The sequence below is a fragment of the Scyliorhinus torazame genome, chromosome 7, assembly GCF_047496885.1.
Source record: "Scyliorhinus torazame isolate Kashiwa2021f chromosome 7, sScyTor2.1, whole genome shotgun sequence".
In the NCBI taxonomy this organism is placed as follows: domain Eukaryota; kingdom Metazoa; phylum Chordata; class Chondrichthyes; order Carcharhiniformes; family Scyliorhinidae; genus Scyliorhinus; species Scyliorhinus torazame.
The window spans coordinates 311,471,114-311,495,659 of NC_092713.1; the positions used below are offsets into that span (position 1 = coordinate 311,471,114).

General features: G+C 48.6%; 1 protein-coding gene across 1 annotated transcript in view; it reads left to right on the top strand.

Annotated features, from left to right (window-relative positions):
- The window catches only part of LOC140427416 (uncharacterized), a 363,190-nt gene that overhangs the window by 64,959 nt on the left and 273,685 nt on the right, over nt 1-24,546 (top strand). The window contains exon 8 of the mRNA XM_072512950.1: nt 1,404-3,974. Within this exon, the coding sequence (XP_072369051.1) occupies nt 1,404-3,974 (2,571 nt within the window). The remainder of the gene's footprint in view (nt 1-1,403; nt 3,975-24,546) is intronic.

Sequence of the window (24,546 nt, forward strand, 5' to 3'; positions counted from 1 at the left end):
CGAGTGATGAGTTGGTCTCGTGTCGCTTTCCTGAATATTGTTACGAGAAAGCCTAGATGAAGCGGTTGATGCCAATGAAAATGGAGTGCAACTTATGTTGAGGAAGAATTAAATATTTTTTTATGGAAGCTTCCAACGTAACTTTCTTGTTACGAGTCAGATGGAATGGGATAGCAACTGTTGCATGATATATAGTATTTGCGTATTAGTAACATATTCCTCCATATGATTTGCAAAAATAATTAGAAAACAAGTACAGACTGTTTGAGTTAAATATTTTTTAGACTGGAATCGACCTACGCTCAAGGAAAATCAAATTAAGGAAAGTGGATCTGCCTTGTCAGTGTAATAGCACAATTAACAGGGCAGCACGATGGCGCAGTGGTTAGCACTGCTGCATCACGGCGCCTAGGTCCCAGGTTCGATCCCGCTCCTGCAATCACTGTCTGTGTGGAGTTTGCACATTCGCCCCGTGTCTGCGTGGGTTTGACCCCCACAACCCGAAAGATGTGCAGGGTAGGTGGATTGGCCACGCTAAACTGCTCCTTAATTGGAAAAAATAATTGGATACTCTAAATTAAAAACAAATAGCACAATTAACTTTTAATCAAATTGTGGTCGTGTTAAAATTTTGTTTGTGCATTAACTTCAAAAGGAATGTGAGCACTACTAATGTTTGAACGCAAGTAGAATAATAATCTTTATTGTCACAAGTAGGCTTTCCTTAACACTGCAATGAAGTTACAGTGGAAAGCCCCCAGTCGCCACATTCCGGCGCCTGTTGGGATACACGGAGGGAGAATTCAGAATGTCCAATTCACCTAATAAGCACGTCTTCCGGGACTTGTGGGAGGAAACCGGAACACCTGGAGGAAACCCACGCAGACACGGGGAGAAATAATGTTACAAAGTACAATAAAGTACAAGTGTCCCCAGGCGGGCAGCGACATTCCTGCAAGCATTTGTTATGCACAGAATATTCTGGTCTCCGGCAAAGTTTATTAGATCCTTCAAAGGGAAAACAAGTTAAGCAAATTTGTTGACCAAAAAAAAGTTATGTGTAGTTGTCACCACGCAAGCAAACCTGCATTAACTTCGTTGGCAGATTATCTAAATTGCTGATGCAGTTTCAGTTAATTATGACAAGATGATTACCGATTCAATGTGCGAAGAAATCTTTACACTGAAATATGATATGACTTTAAGAAGTGCTATGTGTAATTATTGTATAAGACTCTTTGTGTCGCTGTCTACCAATGAGGAATTGAAAAATGAAGAGAGATCCATCAGACCCGCAGCACCGCACACAACGGTGAAGAAGAAAGGGAAGGAAAGCAGGAAGCAGAGTGCGGTTGCATCTCAGCCATCTTTGATCTTCTTTCCTACGAGTCGCCCTCCATTAGGAGGACATGTTATTCATCAATCCTTTTCCTTTGGACTTCGCATCAAGACAGACAGCTCTGAGCGATATCTACGTTTTATTAATATTCCCACCACACTGCGAATGCAAGGACGCCTTCTCACAGATAATGCAAACGTCGTTTTTCATTATCTTGCTTTATGTCTGGGTGTCTGTTTCTGCCCAGATTCATTATTCGATTCCAGAGGAACTAGAAAACGGCGCCTTTGTTGGGAATATTGCTAACGATGTTGGATTAGATGTACGAGAACTGTCCAGCCGTAGATTTCGCATCATGTCAGCTGCAAAGAAAAGGTATTTCGGAGTCAATTTACAGGATGGCGTTTTGTTTGTTAATGAAAAAATTGACAGAGAGCAGCTCTGCGGTCAAACTCTGACGTGTTTGCAAAATCTGGAGATTGTTACGGAAAATCCATTACACCTGTACCGTGCCGAGGTGGAAATAGAAGATATCAATGACAATTCCCCCAGTTTTTCGCAGGGTGAGCTACGATTGGAGATTCTGGAGTCAACTCCACCGGGAACTCGCTTCCCACTTCAGAGTGCGCATGATCCCGACGTGGGTACAAATTCGGTTCACACTTATAACCTCAGTCCGAATGACCATTTCACATTGGATGTTCAAAACAGCAGTGATGGAACTAAAAGTGTGTATTTGTTGCTTGATAAATTCTTGGACAGAGAAGAACAAGCTGTTCATACCTTGCTTATCAGTGCCTTAGATGGCGCGATTCCAGAGCGATCTGGCAGTGCCGAAATTATAATCACGGTCCTTGATGTCAATGACAATGTGCCTGTATTTGATCAGTCTGTTTACTGGGTGAAAGTGACTGAAAATATAGTGGAGAAAACAGTAGTAATTAAACTGAGTGCTACTGATTTGGACGAAGGCACCAATGCGGATATAATCTACTCTTTCAGCAGTTACACCCCTGAAAGAGTACGTGAACTGTTTAGTGTAGAACCACATACAGGAGAAATCCTAGTTAGAGGAGTGTTGGATTACGAAGAAGCGAACATTTACGAAATGAATGTGCAAGCTAAGGACCAGGGTGCCACTTCTGTACCTGTATATTGCAAAGTTGTAGTGGAGATTGTGGACGTGAATGACGTCGAACCTGAGGTGACATTGATGTCATTATCCAGCCCCATTACGGAAAATGCTACGATTGGGACGATGGTAGCTCTAATAAGTGTAACGGATACCGAATCTGGAGTGAATGGTAACACTAGCTGTTATATTCTCAATAGCCTCCCATTCCAGTTGAAATCCTCTTTCAAGAATTCGTACATGTTGGTGACTAATGCATTTTTGGACAGGGAAACTGTTTCCAAATACACAATAAACGTCACTTGTTCAGACGCTGGGTCTCCTCGTCTCTTTGTCAACAAAATCATACTACTGGAGATCTCAGACATTAATGACAATGCACCACGCTTCACAAAGTCATCATACACAGCTTACGTATCCGAGAACAACACACCGGGTACCGTTATCTGCTCCGTCACTGCTTTTGATTCTGATCTCGGTCAAAACTCTGTCGTTTCTTACTCGATTCTGGCGAGTCAGATTCAAGGTACGTCTGCCATGTCTTTTGTATCTATTAATTCAGAAAATGGTGGAATATTTTCACAACGTTCTTTTGACTATGAGCAATTTAAGAACTTTCAAATCCACGTTCAAGCTAAGGATGGTGGCATCCCACTCCTCAGCAGTGATGTTATCGTGAATGTAGTAATCCTCGACCAAAATGACAACCCGCCTGTAATTGTATCCTCTCTGGCAAAAAATGGAACACACGCAATTGTACCTCGATCTGCTTATCCGGGCTATCTGGTGACAAAGGTGACTGCAGTTGATGAAGATTCTGGGCAGAACGCCAGATTGATTTACCAATTGATCCAAGCTACTGATCGAACTCTTTTCACAGTCACACGGAACTCAGGAGAAATCAGGACAACACGACTCTTTAAAGAGAGAGACTCAACTACACAAGTGCTTGTAATCTTGGTGAAGGACAATGGGCACCCCTCCCTCTCTGCTACTGTCACAGCCACTGTGTCATTGATGGAGATTTCTGCTGAGATTATGTCAGGCATTAGTAATCTGCCGCAAGATATCGAGCATTCTTCCAATTTGGCCATGTATATCATTATATCACTGGGGACAGTCTCATTCATCCTTCTGTTTATAATAATTGTTCTCGTTACAACCATGTGTCAAAATAGCAATGGTCACGGTAGCGATTGTTTTCTAAACACTTGTTGCTATCGACGTGAGATTACAAACAATATATTGAAGCAATCTAATGCAAACCCGCGGAATGTTTCCCATGTTCAACCAACCGCAAATTTCATGGAAGTTCGTGGAACTGGGTCCCTTTCTGAAACTTACTGCTATCAGGTTCGCTCAGCAACTGAACCAGACAACAGGAACTGCGTAGTTCTCACGTCCTTCAATTCTGCCACACGTAGACGCGATACAAAGGGCGTTGACATATATTTCTCAGAGTGCAATCAACAGATGAAACAACCCATTAATTTTGGCAGTAAGGTAAGTGAAATAACAAAACAAAGTGAAGCGACAATACATGCACCTGCACGAAATGGTAGGTGTGGTACCTTCCAAATGCGATCATTCACTTCCAGGAATTGACACTTCATCCTAATGTGGGCTGTGTAATTGATGTGTTCCTCAAAGAAATGGTGGATGAAGCAACTATGTTGGCAGATTTTTATCAGCTCTGTTAATGTAAAGACTCAGGCAATTGACCACTCAGAAGCAATGGCTGTCGAAAAGTTTTGATTTATTTTCCTTACAATTTACACCTCAGACTCCGCGAAGGGTTTTCGCCTCCTGGCCCACACCGAACCGGGGTATTTATGTCCCAGCAGTCCCAGGAAATGGTGGGAGGCGGGGGGGTACTCAGGTGAGGCCATAGGAACTCTAAAGTTGGAGATCCCTGGACCTCCTGTCGATTGATACCGCCCGCAAGTTGTCCATTTCAACGGGAGGGGAAAATAATGAGTCCTATTTGCCTGGGGTTGTCTATCCAGCATCGCCATTCCTCGCCCAGAAGGGTATAACGGACCGGGGAACGTTGCCTCCCGGTTGAACATCTGGGCAGTTCCTCCGTCCCTTGCTGGGTGGTCACTCCCAGACCAGTGTTGATTTCCATGGGCACAAAGTCCCTCTCCGACTCCTGGTCAGATGGTTAGGCCGCCCATATTTCAGAGTCACAAAGCTCAATCGCGTCACTGGGCATTGCCGGCAGCCTTTCCAGGGGACGGGCACCACTGGCATTGGTGGCCTTTGTCCACCCTCGGGCAATTGTTCCACCCGGCTTCGAAGGTGGTCCATGTGTCTGTTGGAGTCTTTACCGTGTACCCACACCGTATCCGAAACTAGCCCGAACCGTTGTATTCTCGTTCCCAGAACCCACAATGCCCGTCTGCAAAATTCCAGACATAAATGGTATCGCCTGCAACAAATTCCCTAATGTCTCTGGCTCGCTTCATTCCTGCTTGTTGTGGGTCCTATCCCTGATGTCCAGCAAAATGAGGCTCAATCGGCTGTGCAAGCAACATCCCAACAAATGTTCTGCGGGCACCACCCCGGTGGTAGCTTGCGGCATGGATGTATCGTAGAACAGGAAACGGGTGAGATGGATTTCTGGGGGAAACCGAGGCATCCCGAGTTTGAATGTCTGGACGGCTCATTCCATCAACCCATTTGAGGATGGCTGAGAAGGTGCAGTATGGACATGACGGACCCCATTTTGTTTCAGAAAATCGGCGAACTCCAATCTTGTAAATGCAGTGCCATTGTCGAATACAAGTACCTTGGTGAGTCCGTGAATACTAAAAGTTTGTCTAAACCGCTCGGTGGCGGCCTGCAATGTAGGCGTCGTCGTCATCCGTTGCACATCCATCCATTTGGAATGTGTATCTACTATAATTAGGTGCATCGCCCGCTGAAAAGGACCCGCAAAATCTACATGGAGGTGGGACCATAGCTGGCCCAACCATTCCCACGGTGAAGTGGTGCGGCCAGGGGAGCCTTTGGTGCTCCTGGCACCGTGTACACAATTTTGCCAACTTCTCAATATGCTGGGCCACCACGCATACCTTCAGGCTAACATTTTCTGTTTAGAGACCCCTGGGTGTCCACTATGGAGGTTTTGAAAAATTGCTCCTTGGCCAAACTTGAGGACGACCACACACGAACCTGACCGCAGGATACCATCCACCACACTGAGTTCTGCCACCTTTGAGGTAAAAGCCATACGTTCTCTGTGAGGGCATGATCTTGGGCCCCGTACAGCACTATGTGATGGCCCCTGACCAGCAGTGAATTGTCTGTGTCCATGTCTTTACTTGGGCCACCAAAAGGTCCATAAAATGTAAGGTCGCGACTACTTCATCTGATGCTACTGGCATTGGTGTGCTGGTGGGTTGCGGGAGGTAGCTAAGAGCATCCGTGTAGGGGTTTATGGTCTTTATACGCTGTGAAAGCATGTTCATGGACATACTGATGGAACCATTTAATGCGGAACACAAGTGTTGAACTTTCGTTTTCTATCTGAGGGTAATTCCGCTCTGCTGCTGCCAATGTGCATAAACTGAATACAATGGGCAGCTCAGCACCATCGTTCATCTTGTTTGCCTGGATGGCCCAGATTCTGGAGGCCAAGGCATGTGAGCAGCGAAGACTTTGATGGGTCAAAGTAAGTCAGCAGACATAGAACATAGAACGATACAGCGCAGTACAGGCCCTTCGGCCCACAATGTTGCACCGAAACAAAAGTCATCTAACCTACACTATGCCATTATCATCCAAATGTTTATCCAATAAACTTTTAAATGCCCTCAATGTTGGCGAGTTCACTATTGTTGCAGGTAGGGCATTCCACGGCCTCACTACTCTTTGCGTAAAGAACCTACCTCTGACCTCTGTCCTATATCTATTACCCCTCAGTTTAAAGCTATGTCCCCTCATGCCAGCCATTTCCATCCGTGGGAGAAGGATCTCACTGTCCACCCTATCTAACCCCCTGATCATTTTGTATGCCTCTATTAAGTCTCCTCTTAACCTTCTTCTCTCCAACGAAAACAACCTCAAGTCCATCAGCCTTTCCTCATAAGATTTTCCCTCCATACCAGGCAACATCCTGGTAAATCTCCTCTGCACCCGCTCCAAAGCCTCCACGTCCTTCCTATAATGCGGTGACCAGAACTGTACGCAATACTCCAAATGCGGCCGTACCAGAGTTTTGTACAGCTGCAACATGACCTCCTGACTCCGGAACTCAATTCCTCTACCAATAAAGCCCAACACTCCATAGGCCTTCTTCACAACCCTATCAACCTGGGTGGCAACTTTCAGGGATCTATGTACATGGACACCTAGATCCCTCTGCTCATCCACACTTCCAAGAACTTTACCATTAGCCAAATATTCCGCATTCCTGTTATTCCTTCCAAAGTGAATCACCTCACACTTCTCTACATTAAACTCCATTTGCCACCTCTCAGCCCAGCTCTGCAGCTTATCTATATCCCTCTGTAACCTGCTACATCCTTCCACACTGTCGACAACACCACCGACTTTAGTATCATCTGCAAATTTACTCACCCACCCTTCTGCGCCCTCCTCTAGGTCATTGATAAAAATGACAAACAGCAACGGCCCCAGAACAGATCCTTGTGGTACGCCACTTGTAACTGAACTCCATTCTGAACATTTCCCATCAACCACCACCCTCTGTCTTCTTTCAGCTAGCCAATTTCTGATCCACATCTCTAAATCTCCCTCAATCCCCAGCCTCCGTATTTTCTGCAATAGCCTATCGTGGGGAACGTTATCAAACGCTTTACTGAAATCCATATACACCACATCAACTCCTCTACCCTCATCTACCTGTTCAGTCACCTTCTCAAAGAACTCGATAAGGTTTGTGAGGCATGACCTACCCTTCACAAAGCCATGCTGACTATCCCTGATCATATTATTCCTATCTAGATGATTGTAAATCTTGTCTCTTATAATCCCCTCCAAGACTTTACCCACTACAGACGTGAGGCTCACCGGTCTATAGTTGCCGGGGTTGTCTCTGCTCCCCTTTTTGAACAAAGGGACCACATTTGCTATCCTCCAGTCCTCTGGCACTATTCCTGTACCAATGATGTCATAAAAATCAAAGCCAAAGGTCCAGCAATCTCTTCCCTGGCTTCCCAGAGAATCCTAGGATAAATCCCATCAGGCCCCGGGGACTTATCTATTTTCAGCCTGTCCAGAATTGCCAACACCTCTTCCCTACGTACCTCAATGCCATCTATTCTAATAGCCTGGGTCTCAGCATTCTCCTCCACAACATTATCTTTTTCCAGAGTGAATACTGACGAAAAATATTCATTTAGTATCTCTCCTATCTCTTCAGACTCCACGCACAACTTCCCATCCCTGTCCTTGACTGGTCCTACTCTATCCCTAGTCATTCGCTTATTCCTGACATACCTATAGAAAGCTTTTGGCTTTTCCTTGATCCTACCTGCCAAGTACTTCTCATGTCCCCTCCTTGCTCGTCTTAGCTCTCTCTTTAGATCCTTCCTCGCTACCTTGTAACTATCCGTTGCCCCAACTGAAACTTCACACCTCATCTTCACACAGGCCTCCTTCTTCCTCTTAACAAGAGATTCCACTTCTTTGGTAAACCACGGTTCCCTCGCTCTACGCCTTCCTCCCTGCCTGACCGGTACATACTTATCAAGAACACGCAGTAGTTGATCCTTGAACAAGCTCCACTTATCTAGTGTGCCCAACACTTGCAGCCTACTTCTCCACCTTATCCCCCTCAAGTCACGTCTAATGGCATCATAATCGCCCTTCCCCCAGCTATAACTCTTGCCCTGCGGTGTATACTTATCCCTTTCCATCATTAACGTAAACATCACCGAATTGTGGTCACTGTCCCCAAAGTGCTCTCCTACCTCCAAATCCAACACCTGGCCTGGTTCATTACCCAAAACCAAATCCAACGTGGCCTCGCCTCTTGTTGGCCTGTCAACATATTGTGTCAGGAAACCCTCCTGCACACACTGTACAAAAAACGACCCATCTAATGTACTCAAACTATATCTTTTCCAGTCAATATTTGGAAAGTTAAAGTCTCCCATAATAACTACCCTGTTACTTTCGCTCTTATCCAGAATCATCTTCGCCATCCTTTCCTCTACATCCCTAGAACTATTTGGAGGCCTATAGAAAACTCCCAACAGGGTGACCTCTCCTTTCCTGTTTCTAACCTCAGCCCATACTACCTCGGAAGATGAGTCCCCATCTAGCATCCTCTCCGCCACCGTAATACTGCTCTTAACCAGCAGCGCCACACCTCCCCCTCTTTTGCCTCCTTCTCTGAGCTTACTAAAACACTTAAACCCCGGAACCTGCAACATCTATTCCTGTCCCTGCTCTATCCATGTCTCCGAAATGGCCACAACATCGAAGTCCCAGGTACCAACCCATGCTGCCAGTTCCCCTACCTTATTTCGTATACTCCTGGCATTGAAATAGACACCTTCAAACCACCTACCTGAACACTGGCCCCCTCCTGCGACGTCAAATCTGTGCTCCTGACCTCTATACTCTCATTCTCCCTTACCCTAAAACTACAATCAAGGTTCCCACGCCCCTGCTGCATTAGTTTAAACCCCCCCAAAGAGCACTAACAAATCTCCCCCCCCAGGATGTTTGTGCCCCTCTGGTTCAGATGTAGACCATCCTGTCTGTAGAGGTCCCACCTTCCCCAGAAAGAGCCCCAGTGATCCAGAAATCTGAACCCCTCCCGCCTGCACCATCCCTGTAGCCATGAGGACAACAGTCGTCGTTTCACTTCATCGAATTGCAGCGGGTCCCCAAACCACCGCTGACCCTTCTTTAACCATAAATGCCATGGGCCAACATCATCGCCAAGTTCGGGATGAACTTTCTGTATTAATTTATAAGGCCCAAGAACGAGCAAAGTTCTGTTGGATCCTTCAGTATGAGCGCCTGCCGGGTGGCCTGTACTTTATCGTCTACTGGGTGCAGTCCATGCCTGTCAACGCTATAGCCCAAATAGACCACCTCCTTCATGTGGAAAATGCACTTTTCGTAGCACGTCCTCTCAATTTTTCAGGAGCTCTCGGTCGGACAAACCTGTAATCAGAACATCATCCAGGTAGACTGCCTCCTCTGGCAATCCTCAGAGGATATTTTCAATCGCTATTTGGAATATGGCACATAATAATAATAATCTTTATTATTGTCCCAAGTAGGCTAACATTAGCACTGCAGTTAAGTTAATGTAAAATCTCCTCGCCGCCACATTCTGGCGCCTGTTCGGATACACTGAGGGAGAATTCAGAATGTCCAATTCACCTAACAAGCATGTCTTTAGGGACTTGTGGGAGGAAACCGGAACACACGGAGGATACCCATGCAGACACAGGGAGAACGTGCAGACTCCGCACAGGCAGTGACCCAAGCCGGCAATCGAGCCTGGGTCCCTGGCGCTGTGAAGCGACAGTGCTAACCACTGTGCTACCATGCCACTGAAGAGACTCCGAATGGCAGCCGGGTGTACTCATACAATCCCCTTTGCATGTTGATGATCATATATTTGCATGAGGACGGGTCTAAAACCAATTGACAATTGGCATGGCTCATGTCGAGCTAAGTGAAAGCCCTTCCTCCACTCAGCCTTGCACAGTCCTCAATCTTTGGCACCGGGTAACGATCCAGACAGGACAATCAGTTGATGGTCATTTTGTAATAACCACAGAGGTGGATGGAACAATCAGGCTTCATAAACGGCATGATCGGCACAGCCAAATCTGCAAATTGCACTGGGTAGACGTATCCAACTTCTCCAAATGGTCCAGTTCTGCATTGACCTTTGGTTTAAAAGTGTTGGGAAAGGGGCAGGCCCGAAAATAGCATGATTAGCCTCTGGGTCTACTGATATGTTGGCGGAGTTCTCCCGATTGGTGCTGAAGCCATCCTGGAATAATCCAATGATCCGGACCATAACTTGAATAGACAACATCCATGGTGGCGAAATGCAGTAAAGGCAGTGGGCTTTCTCCGGCTCATCATCAATGAAATACATCTGCCCTCTGGGACACTCATCGGGGTTACGGTGGCGGGAGGGTTTAATTTCTTGCTGGTGTCTGCCCCGCAAATTCCTTCTGGTGCCAAAGCATTTATCCTGTGTATCAGGGATCTGTGGCAGGAAGCATGCTGTCCGTTGGCAGGAAAATGTTGCCATCGACAATTGCCACCCGGAGTGCGTCCCCAGCAGTGGGATTCCAGAAATGCAGTGTGGGAGATGGGTGCTCGGCACCCTGTTGGGCGACAGAGGTTCAGGACGCTGCATTTTGCGCCCTCCCGGGACAAAACTCTCTCAGTCGCCTTTTTCAGGTCCAGATTAGTTTCACGCAACAAATATTCTTGAGTCGCCCCATCTCGGATCCCGCAAGCCAAATTGTCTCTGTGTCAGATAATGTCGGGCCGAACTCACAGAACTCGGCGAGTTCCTGAAAATGGCATAGAAAGTCCATAACAAGTTCGCCCAGGTGTTGAGAAGCCATATGGAAATGAAATTGGTGAACAATGAGAGGTGGTTTCAGGTCAAAATAGTTGCCAACCAGTGTTAACAGCTCCGCAAACTAGCAGGTGTAGGTGAGTCAAGAAAAGTTAAGCGTTTGATAATGCTGTAAGTTTCCACTCTGCAATCTGTGAGAAGGGTCACCGTCTGTCTGTCATCGCCGACTATGTTATTCAGACGAAAAAGTAGCACGTTCGCTTAATGTACTAAGTCCAATCCCCCGTCTCAGCGTCAAACTCTTCTAGCTTACCGATGAGTGGCATATCTGTTAAGGATTCCTGAGGCCTAATCGAGGTGGGCCTGGTCTGGAGACAATGGCGCTTCCTCAAGCCCCACCTAACCCTTGTTGCACTGTAAAGTCACAGGGAAGCGACCACTCGGAAGTGATGACTAGAAACGTTTCAATTTATTCTTCTGACAATTTCCACCTCCTACTTCCCGAAGGGTCTCCTGCACCTGCCCAGCCAGAATGGGGTATGTCTGTCCCAGCTTCCAAGGAAAGCGAGGTAGCCTCGCCCCCTCATCTGGGTAAATCGTACTCAGTGAGACCACGGGAACTCTGAGCCTGCAGATCCCCGAGCCTCCTGTACCTCCTGTAGGGTTATAATAGTTCTCTTGTTAAAATGTTAAAAACGAAGCTTCTGGAGCACTAGATTAAGCAGCATGGAAAATGGGAAGCCAGTCAAGAGATTCATCATCTTGGATATATTAAAATTATTGTCGTGGTATCCTTGCATCTCATGGCATGATGGTGTACGTCATCATTATCATTACTGCATTAAATATTTCCTGCCATGGTTCAGGAGCTCCATTCTGACATGACAGTCATTTATTACAAGGGGAATGGAATATACGTGCAGGAACGTTGTATAGGGTATTGATGAGACCACATCGAAAATACCAGAAAGGCTGCAGTTTGTTTTAGAAACAGTACAGAGAAGATTCACTCGACTCATTTGCGTGATGAGGGATTTATCTTATCAAGAAAGGCTGAACAGGTTGGGCATATACCCATTCGAGTTTAGGAGAATTAAAGGTGATTTTAATGAAACATATAAGATCCTGAGGGGATTTGACCAGATGGATACCATGAGAATGTTTATAAAGGGTAAATATTGTGAGGATGTTTCTATTTTGTGAGAGAGACCAGAACCAAGATACACAGTTTGTGAATTAAAGGTCTATACTTTAAGACGGAGATTAGATTTTTATTGTTCTCAAACGGTCGTCAGTATGTGGAATTCTCTTCTCCAGGAAACAGTAGAGGCTGGGTCATTGAATTTATTCAAGGCAGAGTCATACAGAGTTTTAGTAGATAAGGAAGGCAAGGGTTGTGAGGGGCAAACAGTAAAGTAGAGCTTTTGACCACAACCAGATCAGCCATGAACACCTTGAATGGTGGAGCAGAATCAAAAGGCTGGTTGGTCTATTCCTGTTCTTAAGTCTGATGTTCCTATGTTCCCATGTCTCTATCACAGTTGCTGCAGTGAAAATAGTGGCCAAGGAGGCACAGGATCTCTGAAGTGGGAGAAGGACCCTGAACAATGCGGGTCATACAGGCCGATCTCCCTACTGAATGTGGACGCCAAACTGCTGGCTAAGATATTGACCACAACGATAGAGGACTGAGCCCCGGAGGTGATAGGGGAAGACCAGTCGGGGTTTGTAAAGGGCAAGCAACTCACGGCCAATGTTAGAAGGTTCTTAAACATAATCAAGATGCCCTCCGGGGGGGGGGGGGGCGGGGGGGGGGGAGTGATGGAGGTGGTGGTTGCGATGGATGCGGAAAAGGCCTTTGATCAGGTTGAGTGGAATTATTTGTGGGAGGTGTTAGGAAGTTTAGAGTTTGATCAGGGCTTCATTGATTGGGTACAGTTGCTGTATCAGGCACCAGTAGCAAGCATGCATACAAAACGGCTGATGGTTCGGCTATTTTAAACTGCATTAAGGGACAAGCAAGGGTATCCCCTCTCCCCGCTGTTGTTTGCTGTGGCCATAGAGCCATTGGCTATGACGTTAAAGTCGTCCAGGAAATGGAAAGGGCTGGTCTGGGAAGCCGGGGGAGGGGTGTGGGGGGGGGGGGGGGGGTGGGCGTGGAGCATCGGGTCTCGCTTTACGTGGATTACCTCCTCCTGTACATTTTGGACCCTTTAGAGGGGATGGGGGAGATGATGCAGACCATAGGGGAATTTGGCAGATTTTCGGGGAATAAATTGAATAAGGGGAAAAGCGAGATGTTCGCGATCCAGGCGAGGGGGCAGGAGAGGAGACTGGGAGAGCTGCCGTTTAGAATGGTAGGAAGGAGCTTTCACCATCTGGGAATCCATGTGGCCTGGGAATGGGAGACATTGCACAAGTTAAACTTGTCCCGGCTTGTAGAACAAATGAAGGAGGACATTAGGAGATGGGACATGCTCCTGCTGTCACTGGCGGGGAGGGTACAGACCGTGAAAATGACGGTCCGCCCCAGATTTCTGTTTGTCTTTCAGTGTCTCCCCATCTTTATCCCGAGGGCCGTTTTTAAACGGCTGAATAAGGTGATTTGGGGCTTTGTGTGGGCGAGTGAAGAAAGTGTTGTTGGAGCATAGTCGGAGGGAGGAGGGTGGGTTGGCGCTGCCGAACCTTTGTAACTACTACTGGGTGGCTAATATAGCCATGATTAGGAAGTGGATACTGGGGTGGGGAGGGGTCGGTGTGGGAGCGAGTAGAGGCAGCATTGTGTAAGAACACAAGTTTTGGGGCACTGATAACGGCACCTCTGCCATTCTCGTCGGCCCGGTACTCCACAAGTCCGGTGGTAGTGGCGGCTCTGAGAGTCTGGGGGAAGTGGAGGAAATATAGGAGAGCAGAGTGAGCATTGGTCTGGGCCCCGATTTACAACAACCATCCATTTGTGCCGGAAAGGCTGGATCGTGGGTTTCGGAGATGGCAAAGAGTAAGTATTGAGAGGATGGGAGATCTATATATAGATGGGAGCTCCCCTAACTTGAAGGATTTGGAGGAGAAATTTGAACTGTGAACAGGGAATGGGTTTAGATATCTGCAGGTACGGGATGTCCTGAGAAGGCAGGTTTCGAACTTCCCACTCCTGCCTCCATGGTGGGTACAGGACAGGGTAGTTTCCAGAACATGGGTGGGAGAGGGGAAGGTATCAGATATCTACAAAGAACTTATGGAGTCGGAAGAAACTCAGATAGAGGAACTAAAGGGCAAGTGCGAAGATGAGCTAGGGGAAGAGATAGAGGCGGGTCTATGGGCGGATGCCTTAAGCAGGGTTAACACATCCTCATTATGTGCCAGGCCTGATACAATTTAAGGGGGTTCACCGGGCATATATATTTTTTTTAACATATATTTATTCAAATTTTTCAACAAACTTTCAACAACCTCCACCCCCCCCCAGCAGAAAGAAAGATACAAGAACACAACAATCAGAAATTATACATTGGATTCCCCCCATATACAATAACCCCCCAAAAAACATGTAAGAACCCAAATAGGGAAAACCTCCCACCTTCACCCAAACACCACCCCAAAAGAAACCCCCCCCTCGCGCGCACCCCCCCCCCCCCCCCGGGCTGCTGCTGCTGCTGACCTCCTCCTAACGCTTTGCGAGAGAGTCTAGGAACCGTTGCCACCGCCTGGAGAACCCTTGCACAGACCCTCACAAGGCAAACTTTATCCTCTCCAGCTTGATGAACCCTGCCATGTCATTGATCCAGGCTTCCACACTAGGGGGCTTCGATCTTTCCATGGTAGCAAAATCCTCCGCCGGGCTACCAGGGATGCAAAGGCCAGAATACCGGCCTCTTTCGCCTCCTGCACTCGCGGCTCGTCCGATACCCCAAATAATGCTAATCCCCAGCTCGGCTTGACCCGGGCATTCACCACCTTGGACATAGTCCACGCACAACCCCTCCAAAACCCATCCAGCGCCGGGCACGACCAGAACATATGGACGTGATTTGCCGGGCTCCCCGAGCACCTTCCTCATATGTTTTCCATCCCAAAGAACCTACTCAACCTTGCCCCTCTCATATGCGCTCGGTGAATAACTTTGAACTGTATTCGGCTGAGCCTGCGCAAGAGGAGGAAGAATTAACCCTACTCAGGGCATCAGCCCACAGACCCTCATCTATCTCCTCCCCAAGCTCTGCCTCCCACCTGCCCTATAACTCCTCCACCGAGGCCTCCTTCTCTTCCTTCAGCTCCTGGTAAATCGCCGAAACCTTGCCTTCTCCAACCCATACACCCGAAATCACCTTGTCCTGAATCCCACGTGCCGGGAGCAGCGGGAATTCCCTCACCTGCCACCTTCCAAACACCCTCACTTGCATGTACCTGAAAGCGTTTCCCAGGGGTAGCCCAAACTTCTCCTCCACCGCCCCTAGGCTCGCAAACGTCCCATCGATGAACAGGTCCCCCATTCTTCTAATCCCTGCCCGATGCCAGCTCCGAAACCCCCCATCCATCGTTCCCGGGATGAACCGATGGTTCTCCCAAATCGGGGACCAAACCGAGGCTCCCACCTTGCCCCTGTGTCGCTGCCACTGCCCCCAGCTCTTAAGCGTCGCCGCCACCACCGGACCCGTGGTGTACCTTGTCGGCGAGAGCGGCAGCGGTGCCGTCACCAGCGCCCTCAGGCTCGTGCCCACACAGGACGCCATCTCTAGCCTCTTCCACGCCGCCCTCTCTCCCTCCATTACCCACTTACGGATCATCGCCACATTGGCTGCCCAATAATAGCCACACAAATTTGGCAGAGCCAGCCACCCCCCCTGTCCCTGCTACACTCCAGAAACACTCTCTTCACGCTCGGGGTCTTATTCGCCCACACAAATCCCATGATGCTCCTGCTTACCCGTTTGAAAAAGGCCTTGGGGATCATAATGGGAAGGCACTGGAACACAAAGAGAAACCTCGTGAGGACCGTCATTTTGACCGACTGCACCCTACCCGCTAGTGAGAGTGGCAGCATATCCCATCTTTTAAAATCCTCCTCCACCTGCTCCACCAACCACGTCAAATTGAACTTGTGCAGGGCCCCCCAACTCCTAGCTACTTGGATCCCGAGGTACCAAAAGCTCCTTTCCGCCCTCTTCAGCGGTAGCTCGTCTATCCCCCTTCCCTGGTCCCCTGAATGCAGCACAAATAGCTCACTCTTCCCTACATTGAGTTTATACCCTGAAAAGTCCCCAAACTCCCTAAGGATCCGCATGACCTCCGCCATCCCCTCCACTGGATCCGCCACATACAACAACAGGTCATCGGCATACAATGTCACCCGGTGTTCCTCTCCCCCCCGGACCAGTCCTCTCCATTTCCTGGACTACCTCAATGCCATGGCCAGCGGTTCAATTGCCAGTGCAAACAACAAGGGGGATAAGGGGCACCCCTGCCTCGTCCCCCGGTACAGCCGAAAGTACTCCGACCTCCGCCGGTTCGTAGCCACACTCGCCACTGGGGCTCTATATAGCAGCCTGACCCAACTGATGAACCCCTCCCAGAACCCAAACCTCCGCAACACTTCCCAAAGATACTACCACTCCACCTGATCAAAGGCCTTCTCCGTGTCCATAGCTGCCACTACGTCCGCTTCCCCGTCCACCGAGGGCATCATAATCACATTGAGGAGCCTCCGCACATTTGGATTTAGCTTCCTACCCTTCACAAATCCCGTCTGGTCCTCATGAATCACCCCGGGACACAGTCCTCAATTCTCGTAGACAGCACCTTCGCCAGCAACTTAGCGTCAACATTGAGGAGCGAGATCAGTCTATACGACCCACATTGCAATGGATCCTTGTCCGGCTTCAAGATCAAAGAAATCAGCGCCCTGGACATTGTTGGGGGAAAGGTCCCCCCTCCCTCGCCTTATTAAAAGATCTCACTAGCAACTGGCCCAGCAGGTCCACGTATTTCCTGTAGAATTCAACCGGGAACCCATCCGGCCCCGGGGCCTTTCCCGCCTGCATGCTCCCCAATCCTTTAACCAGCTCCTCCAGCCCAATCGGCGCCCCCAAACCAGCCACCTCCTCCTCCTCCACCCTCGGGAACCTCAGCTGATCTAGGAATCGTCGCATCCCCTCCTCCCCCGCTGGGGGCTCAGACCTGTACAGATCCCCATAGACGTCCCTAAATATCTTGTTTATTCTCACCACACTCCGCACCGTATTCCCCCCTCTATCCTTAACTCCACCAATCTCCCTCGCTGCCTCCCTCTTATGAAGCTGATGTGCCAGCATCCGACTCGTCTTCTCCCCATACTCATACGTCGCCCCCTGCGCTTTCCTCCACTGTGCCTCTGCTTTCCTCGTGGTCAACAGGTCGAATTCCGTCTGGAGGTTCCGTCGCTCCCTAAGTTGCCCCTCCTCGGGGACCTCTGCGTACCTCCTGTCCACCCTTAAAAGCTCCCCCACCAACCTCTCCCTCTTCCTCCCCTCTCTCTTCTCCTTGTGGGCCCGAATGGAGATTAGCTCTCCACTGACCACCGCCTTCAACGCCTCCCAGACTACCCCCACCTGCACCTCCCCATTGTCGTTGGCCTCCAAATATCTTTCAGTACACCCCCGCGCCCGCCCGCACATCCCCTCATCCGCCAACAGTCCCACATCAAGGCGCCACAGCGGGCGCTGGTCCCTCTCCTCCCCCAACTCCAGCTCCACCCAATGCGGGGCGTGGTCTGAGATGGCTATGGCCGAATATTCCATTCCCTCCACTTTCAGGATTAGCGCCCTACTCAAAATGAAAAAAATCTATCTGGGAGTAGGCTCTATGGACATGGGAAAAGAAGGAAAATTCCCTGGCCTGCCGCCTGGCAAACCTCCACAGATCCACTCCCCCCATCTGGTCCATAAACCCCCTGAGCACGTTGGCCGCAGCCGGCCTCTTACCCGTCCTGGACCTAGAACGATCCAGTGCTGGGTCCAGCACCGTGTTGAAGTCCCCCCCCATTATCAAGCTTCCTACCTCCAGATCCGGAATCCGACCCAGCATGCGTTTCATAAATCCGGCATCATCCCAATTCGGGGCATATGCGTTCACCAGTACCACCCGCACCCCCTGCAACCTACCACTCACCATCACATATCGACCTCCATTATCCAGCCCAATCGGCGCCCACAAACCAGCCACCTCCTCCTCCTCCACCCTCGAATGACACCCGCTTCCCCATCAGTATTGCAACCCCTCTGTTCTTTGCTTCCAGCCCTGAATGAAAGACCTGCCCTCCCCATCCCTTTCTCAGCCTAACCTGATCTGCCACCTTCAGATATGCCTCCTGGAGCATAACCACGTCTGCCTTCAGTCCCTTAAGCACGCGAACACCCGGGTCCTCTTGACCGGCCCATTCAGGCTCCTCACATTCCAACTTGTCAGCCGGATCGGGGGGCTACTCGCCCCCCCACCCTGACGACTAGCCATCTCCTTTTCTAGGCCAGCCACATGCCCGTGCCTCCCGCACCCTCCAGTCCCCCAGGCTGCCGTCCCCCGTCCCGACTACCTCTCCTACTTCCAGCTCCCCTTTGGCCAATGCAGCAGCAACCCAGTTCCCCCCCCCCCCCTCCCCCCTCTCCCCCGCTAGATCCTCATCTAGCCATTTTGCTCCCCCCATGACACTCCCGTAAGTCAGCTGACTCCTGCTGACCCCGGCCTCTCCCGCCATTCCATCGACCCCCCAGTGTGAGAATCCCCCCACCCCTTGGCAGTCAGTGTGTGCTCCTCTCCAGCACTGCCCTTCCCCCCTGGCTCCGCCCCATCCTTCCCTAACGCGGGAAAAAGCCCGCGCTTTCCTGAGCCGGCCCCGTCCCCTCTGGCGCAGCTCCTTTTTGCGGCCTTACCCCAACTCTCCATCCCCGGGCCTACACCCCCCCTCTTCCTCCGTGGGGCCCTGCCCCTCCAACACCGACACCCACACTCTCCCGCAGCCCCCACATCAAAGCCTTTCACCCATCCCCACCCAGCACTCAAACAAAAAGAACAGTCCCCAAACGCAGTAAACACAGTAAACATCCCCCCACGACAAACCCTCAATTTGAGTCCAACTTTTCAGTCTGTATAAAGTTCCATGCCTCATCAGGCTTTTCAAAATAGTGGTGCCGATCTTGGAACATGACACAAAATCGCGCTGGCTGCAGCATCCCGAACTTCACCCCCTTCCGATGGAGCACCGCCTTAGCCCGGTTGAAACCAGCCCTCTTCTTAGCCACCTCCACACTCCAGTCCTGGTAAATTTGGATCTCTGTGTTCTCCCACCTGCTGCTCCGCTCTTTTTTGGCCCATCTCAGGACACACTCTCTGTCCATAAAGCAGTGGAACCTCACCACTACAGCCCTTGGCGGCTCGTTGGCTTTGGGTCTCCTTGCCAGGACCCGATGTGCCCCATCCAGCTCCAGGGGCCGCGGGAAAGCTCCCGCGCCCATCAGAGAATTGAGCATCGTGCTCATATATGCCCCAGCATTGGGCCCCTCCACTCCTTCAGGGAGACCCAGAATCCGAAGATCCTTCCTCCTCGACCTATTCTCCAGGTCCTCGAATTTTTCCGCCCACCTTTTGTGCAGTGCCTCGTGCGCCTCCACCTTTACCGCCAGGCCCAAGATCTCATCCTCGTTCTCTGAGGCTTTTTGCCACACCTCCCGGATCGCCGCCCCTTGGGCCTTCTGGGTCTCCACAAGCTTCTCAATCGGCGCCTTCATTGGCGCCAGCATTTCTGTCCTCAGCTCCTCAAAGCAACGTTTAAGAAACACTTGCTGCTCCTGCGACCACTGCGCCCACGCTGCTTGATCTCCACCTGCCGCCATCTTCCTTTTCCTCCCTCGCACTTTTCGCTGCACCAGGATCACTTTTTTAACCGTTCCACGCCTGGTCCAATCCATATAATGTCGGGGGGACCGGGCTGTCACCTTCCCACACTGGAAGCCGTTGAACAATTGCCGTTGCGGCCTCTCTGAAGAGCCCAAAAGTCCGTTCCCGGTGGGAGCTGCCGAACGTGCGACCTACCTAGGCAAAGCCGCAACCGGAAGTCCACTGGGCACATATGACGGTGGCCTGGATGAGAAAGTTTTTTGGGGTAGAGGACAGGTGTGCGAGGTGCGCGGGAGGTTTTGTAAATCATGTCCACATGTTTTGGGCATGCCCGAAGCTTAGAGGGTTTTGGCAGGGTTTTGCTAAGGCTATGTCCAAGGTACTTAAAACACGGGTGGTGCCGAGTCCAGAGGTGGCGATCTTTGGGTGTCGGAAGAGCCGGGGGTCCAGGGGACGAAAGAGGCTGAGGTTTTGGCCTTTGCCCCCCTGGTAGCCCAGAAACGGATTCTGTTAATGTGGAGGGACTCGAAGCCCCCGAAATGACAGACCTGGGTTAGTGACATGGCTGGGTTTCTCAGTATCGAGAAAACTAAGTTCGCCCTAAGAGGGTCAATCTTAGGGTTCGTCCGGAGGTGGCAGCCGTTCGTCGACTTTCTCGGTGAAAATTAAAATGTCAGCAGAGGCAGGAATCTGGGGGGAGGGGTGGGGGGTGCGGTTAGGCTATTGTTTCATTGTTGGGGGTGCGAAGCACGTGTTAGGGATGGAAATGTTTTATGTACCATGTTTATGTTGCTGTTATCGTTATTATTATAAAGACTACAAATACCCTAATAAAATGTTTTTGTAAAAAAAGGAGGCACAGGATCTGCAACCCTCCGATTTCTCAACCTGCTGAACTTCCAATTTTTACTTACCTCTTCCATTTCCCTTTCAAACTGTCCACAGACCACAACCGTAAGCAACTGTCACCTGATTTGTGTTTAACTGTCCCCGATATGGACATCTCGTGTACTGCTGTCTGTATAGCAGAGGTATAGACTTCCAGCAGTAGCCAGGTCACTGCACAGAATATCTTTGAGTCTAGGCCATTAATCATATGATAAATGTGGCTGGGCCAGTGCTGATGTTTTTGGCTCAGCAATGAGGGTATGCAGTTGGACTTAGAATATTCCAGGGCCTTGTCCTAAAAAGAGATGATAAAATAAAAGCAAGTTACGGCAGATGCTAGAATCTGAAACAATACCAGAAAATGCTGGACAATGACAGCAGATCTGACAGCTTCTGTGGAGATAGAAGGGAGCTTCTCTCTCCATTAATGCTGTCAGATCTGCTGTGATTGTCCAGGATTTTCTGGTTTTGTGAGTGAGATGATAAGGATATGTATGAAACAGCGGAAGTGTAAAATGTTCAAACTTTCACTTTTTAAATTGATTTTGTGGAATGTGGGTGTCGCTGACTAGGCCAGCATTTATTGCCCCTCCCTCGTTGCTGTTGAGAAGGTGGCAGTGAGCTGCCTTTTGGACCACTACAGTCCCCGAGGTGTAGGTAACCCATAGTTCTTTTTGGAAGGGAATTCCAGGATTTTGATCCAGGGACAGTGAAGGAACCGTGTTATATTTCCAAATCAGAATGGTGAGTGACTTGGAGGGGAACCTTTGGCTGCTGGTATTTCCATGTGTCTTCTGTTCTTGTCCTTCTAGATGGTAGCAGAGTCGTGGGTTTGGAAGATTTTGCCTAAGGAACATTGGTGAACCGCTACAGTACATCTTATAGATGATAAACACGGCTGCCACAGTTTGTTGGTGGTGGAGGGATTGAAAGGTTGTGGAAGGGGTAGCAATCAAGCGGGCTGCTTTGCACTGGATGTTGTTGAGCTTTTTTGAGTGTTGTTGCTGAACATAAAGAGAAAATGGTTAGATCCTTGCATGTTGGGTTGGACATTGTCTGGCATTTCTGTGGCACAAATGTCACTTGCCACTTGTCAGCCTAAGCCTGGAAATTGTCCAGGTCTTTCTGTGTTTGGACTTGAACTGCTTCAGTATCTGAAAAGTTGCAAAGGGTGCTGAAAATTGTGCAGCCATCTGTTACCATTCCCACTTCTGACCTTATGATGAAAGGTCATTAATGGAAACGCTGGAGATGGTTAGGTCTCGGAAACTGAGGAACACCTGCAATGATGTCCTGGAGCTGAGATGATTGACCTCCAACCATCACAGCCATCTTCCTTTGTGCCAGGTATGACTTCAACCAGTCGCAAGTTTACCTCCTGGTTCCCATTGACTCCAGTTTTCCATTGGCACCATACTCGGTCAAATGCTACATAGCATATATTGTCCAGATATCAATATTGTCAAGGAGTGCACTGAGGTCCCAGGCTTAGTAGGCTGGTAGCATGCTGTTCTCAGTCAGTTTGCTGTAGTTCCACACTCGCGTCCTCAGCTTGGACATAACAGACATCGCCTTTTACAATGCGTGTGTTTGAATTCAGCTTTCAGTGACATATTGCTGGTGTTTATAGAGTCTGGATATGTGAAACGATCATGAACCTCCAGCATCACATTATCAATGCTGGTAATGGTGATATGACAGCATTCTGAACCATGACACACGTCTTCCTGATGCTGATGGTCAGAACAAATCCTTTACAGGCATGAGAGGAACCATCAATTTGCCGCTGAAGGTGTTCCTTTTATGGAATGCTCGTTTGGCATTTTTAATGGAGAACAGCATGCTGATGAGGAATTCACATACTCTTGTCTTGGATATGAGGCAAATAGCTTTCTGTCAGTTCAGGTCTTTACGTAAAGACCCTCTGTAGACGAATTGAATGCATCTGAGAGCTGCCAGGATGAAAATATGTCAAAGTGTATCAATGCCAAAAGACAACCTGTTTGACCCCACTTAGGATCTCAGAGGGTTCATAGCTGACTTTACCTATCATGTTGTGGTGCAAAGAGTAAATAACATTGAACAGCTCAGGGGGCAAAACCGGATCTCCAGCAGCTTAAATAGGCCACCACTGCTGACATGGTGACAGGCAATGATTTGTTGTTTTCTTGTACATACAAACATAGCAAATTGAAGCCGGAGGATGCCATTCGGACCTTCGAGCCTGCTCCACCATGCATAATGATCATGGCTGATCATCAAATTCAATACCCTGATCCTGCTCTCCCCCCACCCCATCCCTTGATCATTTTTCCCCAAGAGCTATATCTAACTCCTTCTTGAAATTACGCAACGTTTGGCCTCAACTACTTTCTGTGGTCGTGAATTCCACCGATTCACCACTCTCTGGGGAAAGACATTTCTCCTCACCTCAGCGCTAAAAGATTTACCCCTTCTCCTCAAACTATGACTCCTAGTTCTGGACGCCCACAGCATCAGGGGCATTTTTTCTGAATCTACACTGACTAATCCTGTTAGAATTTTATAAGTTTCTATGTGATCCTCTCTCACCCCTCTATACTCCAATGAATATAATGCTAACCAATTTAGTTTCTCGTCATATTACAATCCTGCCATCCCAGGAATCAGCCTGGTAAATGTTTGCTGCACTCTTTTCATAGCAAGAACATCCTCCCTCAGACAAGGCCACCACAACTGCACACCATACTCTAGGTATGATCTCATCAATGCTCGATACAATTGCAGTAAAACATCCCTATTCCTGCATTCAAATCATCTCGCTATGAAGGCCAACATACCATTTGCCTTCTTTATTGTTTGCTGTTCATGCACGCTTACTTTCAGTGACTGATGCACAAGGACACGATACTTGTTTTTGATATGTCCCTTGAAGCTACAGATTGAGAAAATCATATCAATTGTGGATCTCCCAGTGCTGAAAACATTCTTGAGGTTACAAGAGCATGTCTGAACATTTCACAGCAGCAGATGAGATGAGGCAGTGCAGGGAAAACTGATATTACAGAGCTGACAGAAGTCTGCCTTTGTGCTGGAAATATATAGGGTCAAATGCTCATTTCAGGGTCAAGTAGGATGGCAAAGGTCCAAGTAATCTGGTTTCACCTGGAACATTTGTCAAGGAACAGGGTGAAATCAGAATGATTTAGTTTGCATAAAGAAACATGCACCTTGAAAGTGGCATCAGGGTTCAGCAGAATATCACATTTAACCAGGTAATCTTAAAGAATTCAGTTACAATGGGGTTATAGCTTATAACCCCATTATAAGTTATATAATGTATATAAATAACATTAAATAATTGTTATTTAATGGAGTTTAAGAAATTGCAAATTCAAAGTTATGGAGAGTATTGTACAAGTGTCAATTTCCTTCTTGCCAACTAACAGTAATGAGAGAATTAGCATGTTATCAGACTGTAGCTTGTTCATGTGCTTTGGATCGCATCCAGCTATAGCCTAGATGAATCACTACATTTGCCAAAGATACTGTCACATTTATTATTAAGCCATCTGTCTCATGAAAGCCAGATCTTCATTAAATATAAGAATACCCTTTGTTCATTGATTATCTTGAGGATTATCTTGCTCTTTTTCATTACAAACAATATGGCTTCAGTCTTTATCCACAATATCATGGTTAGGATTCTGCACCACTCACTACCAGTATGTAATAAGTCCACGGAGGCAGAATTACTTTTATTTGCAAACCCAACAGCTGAACAACCATGACCATTCAGTCTGCTGTCTA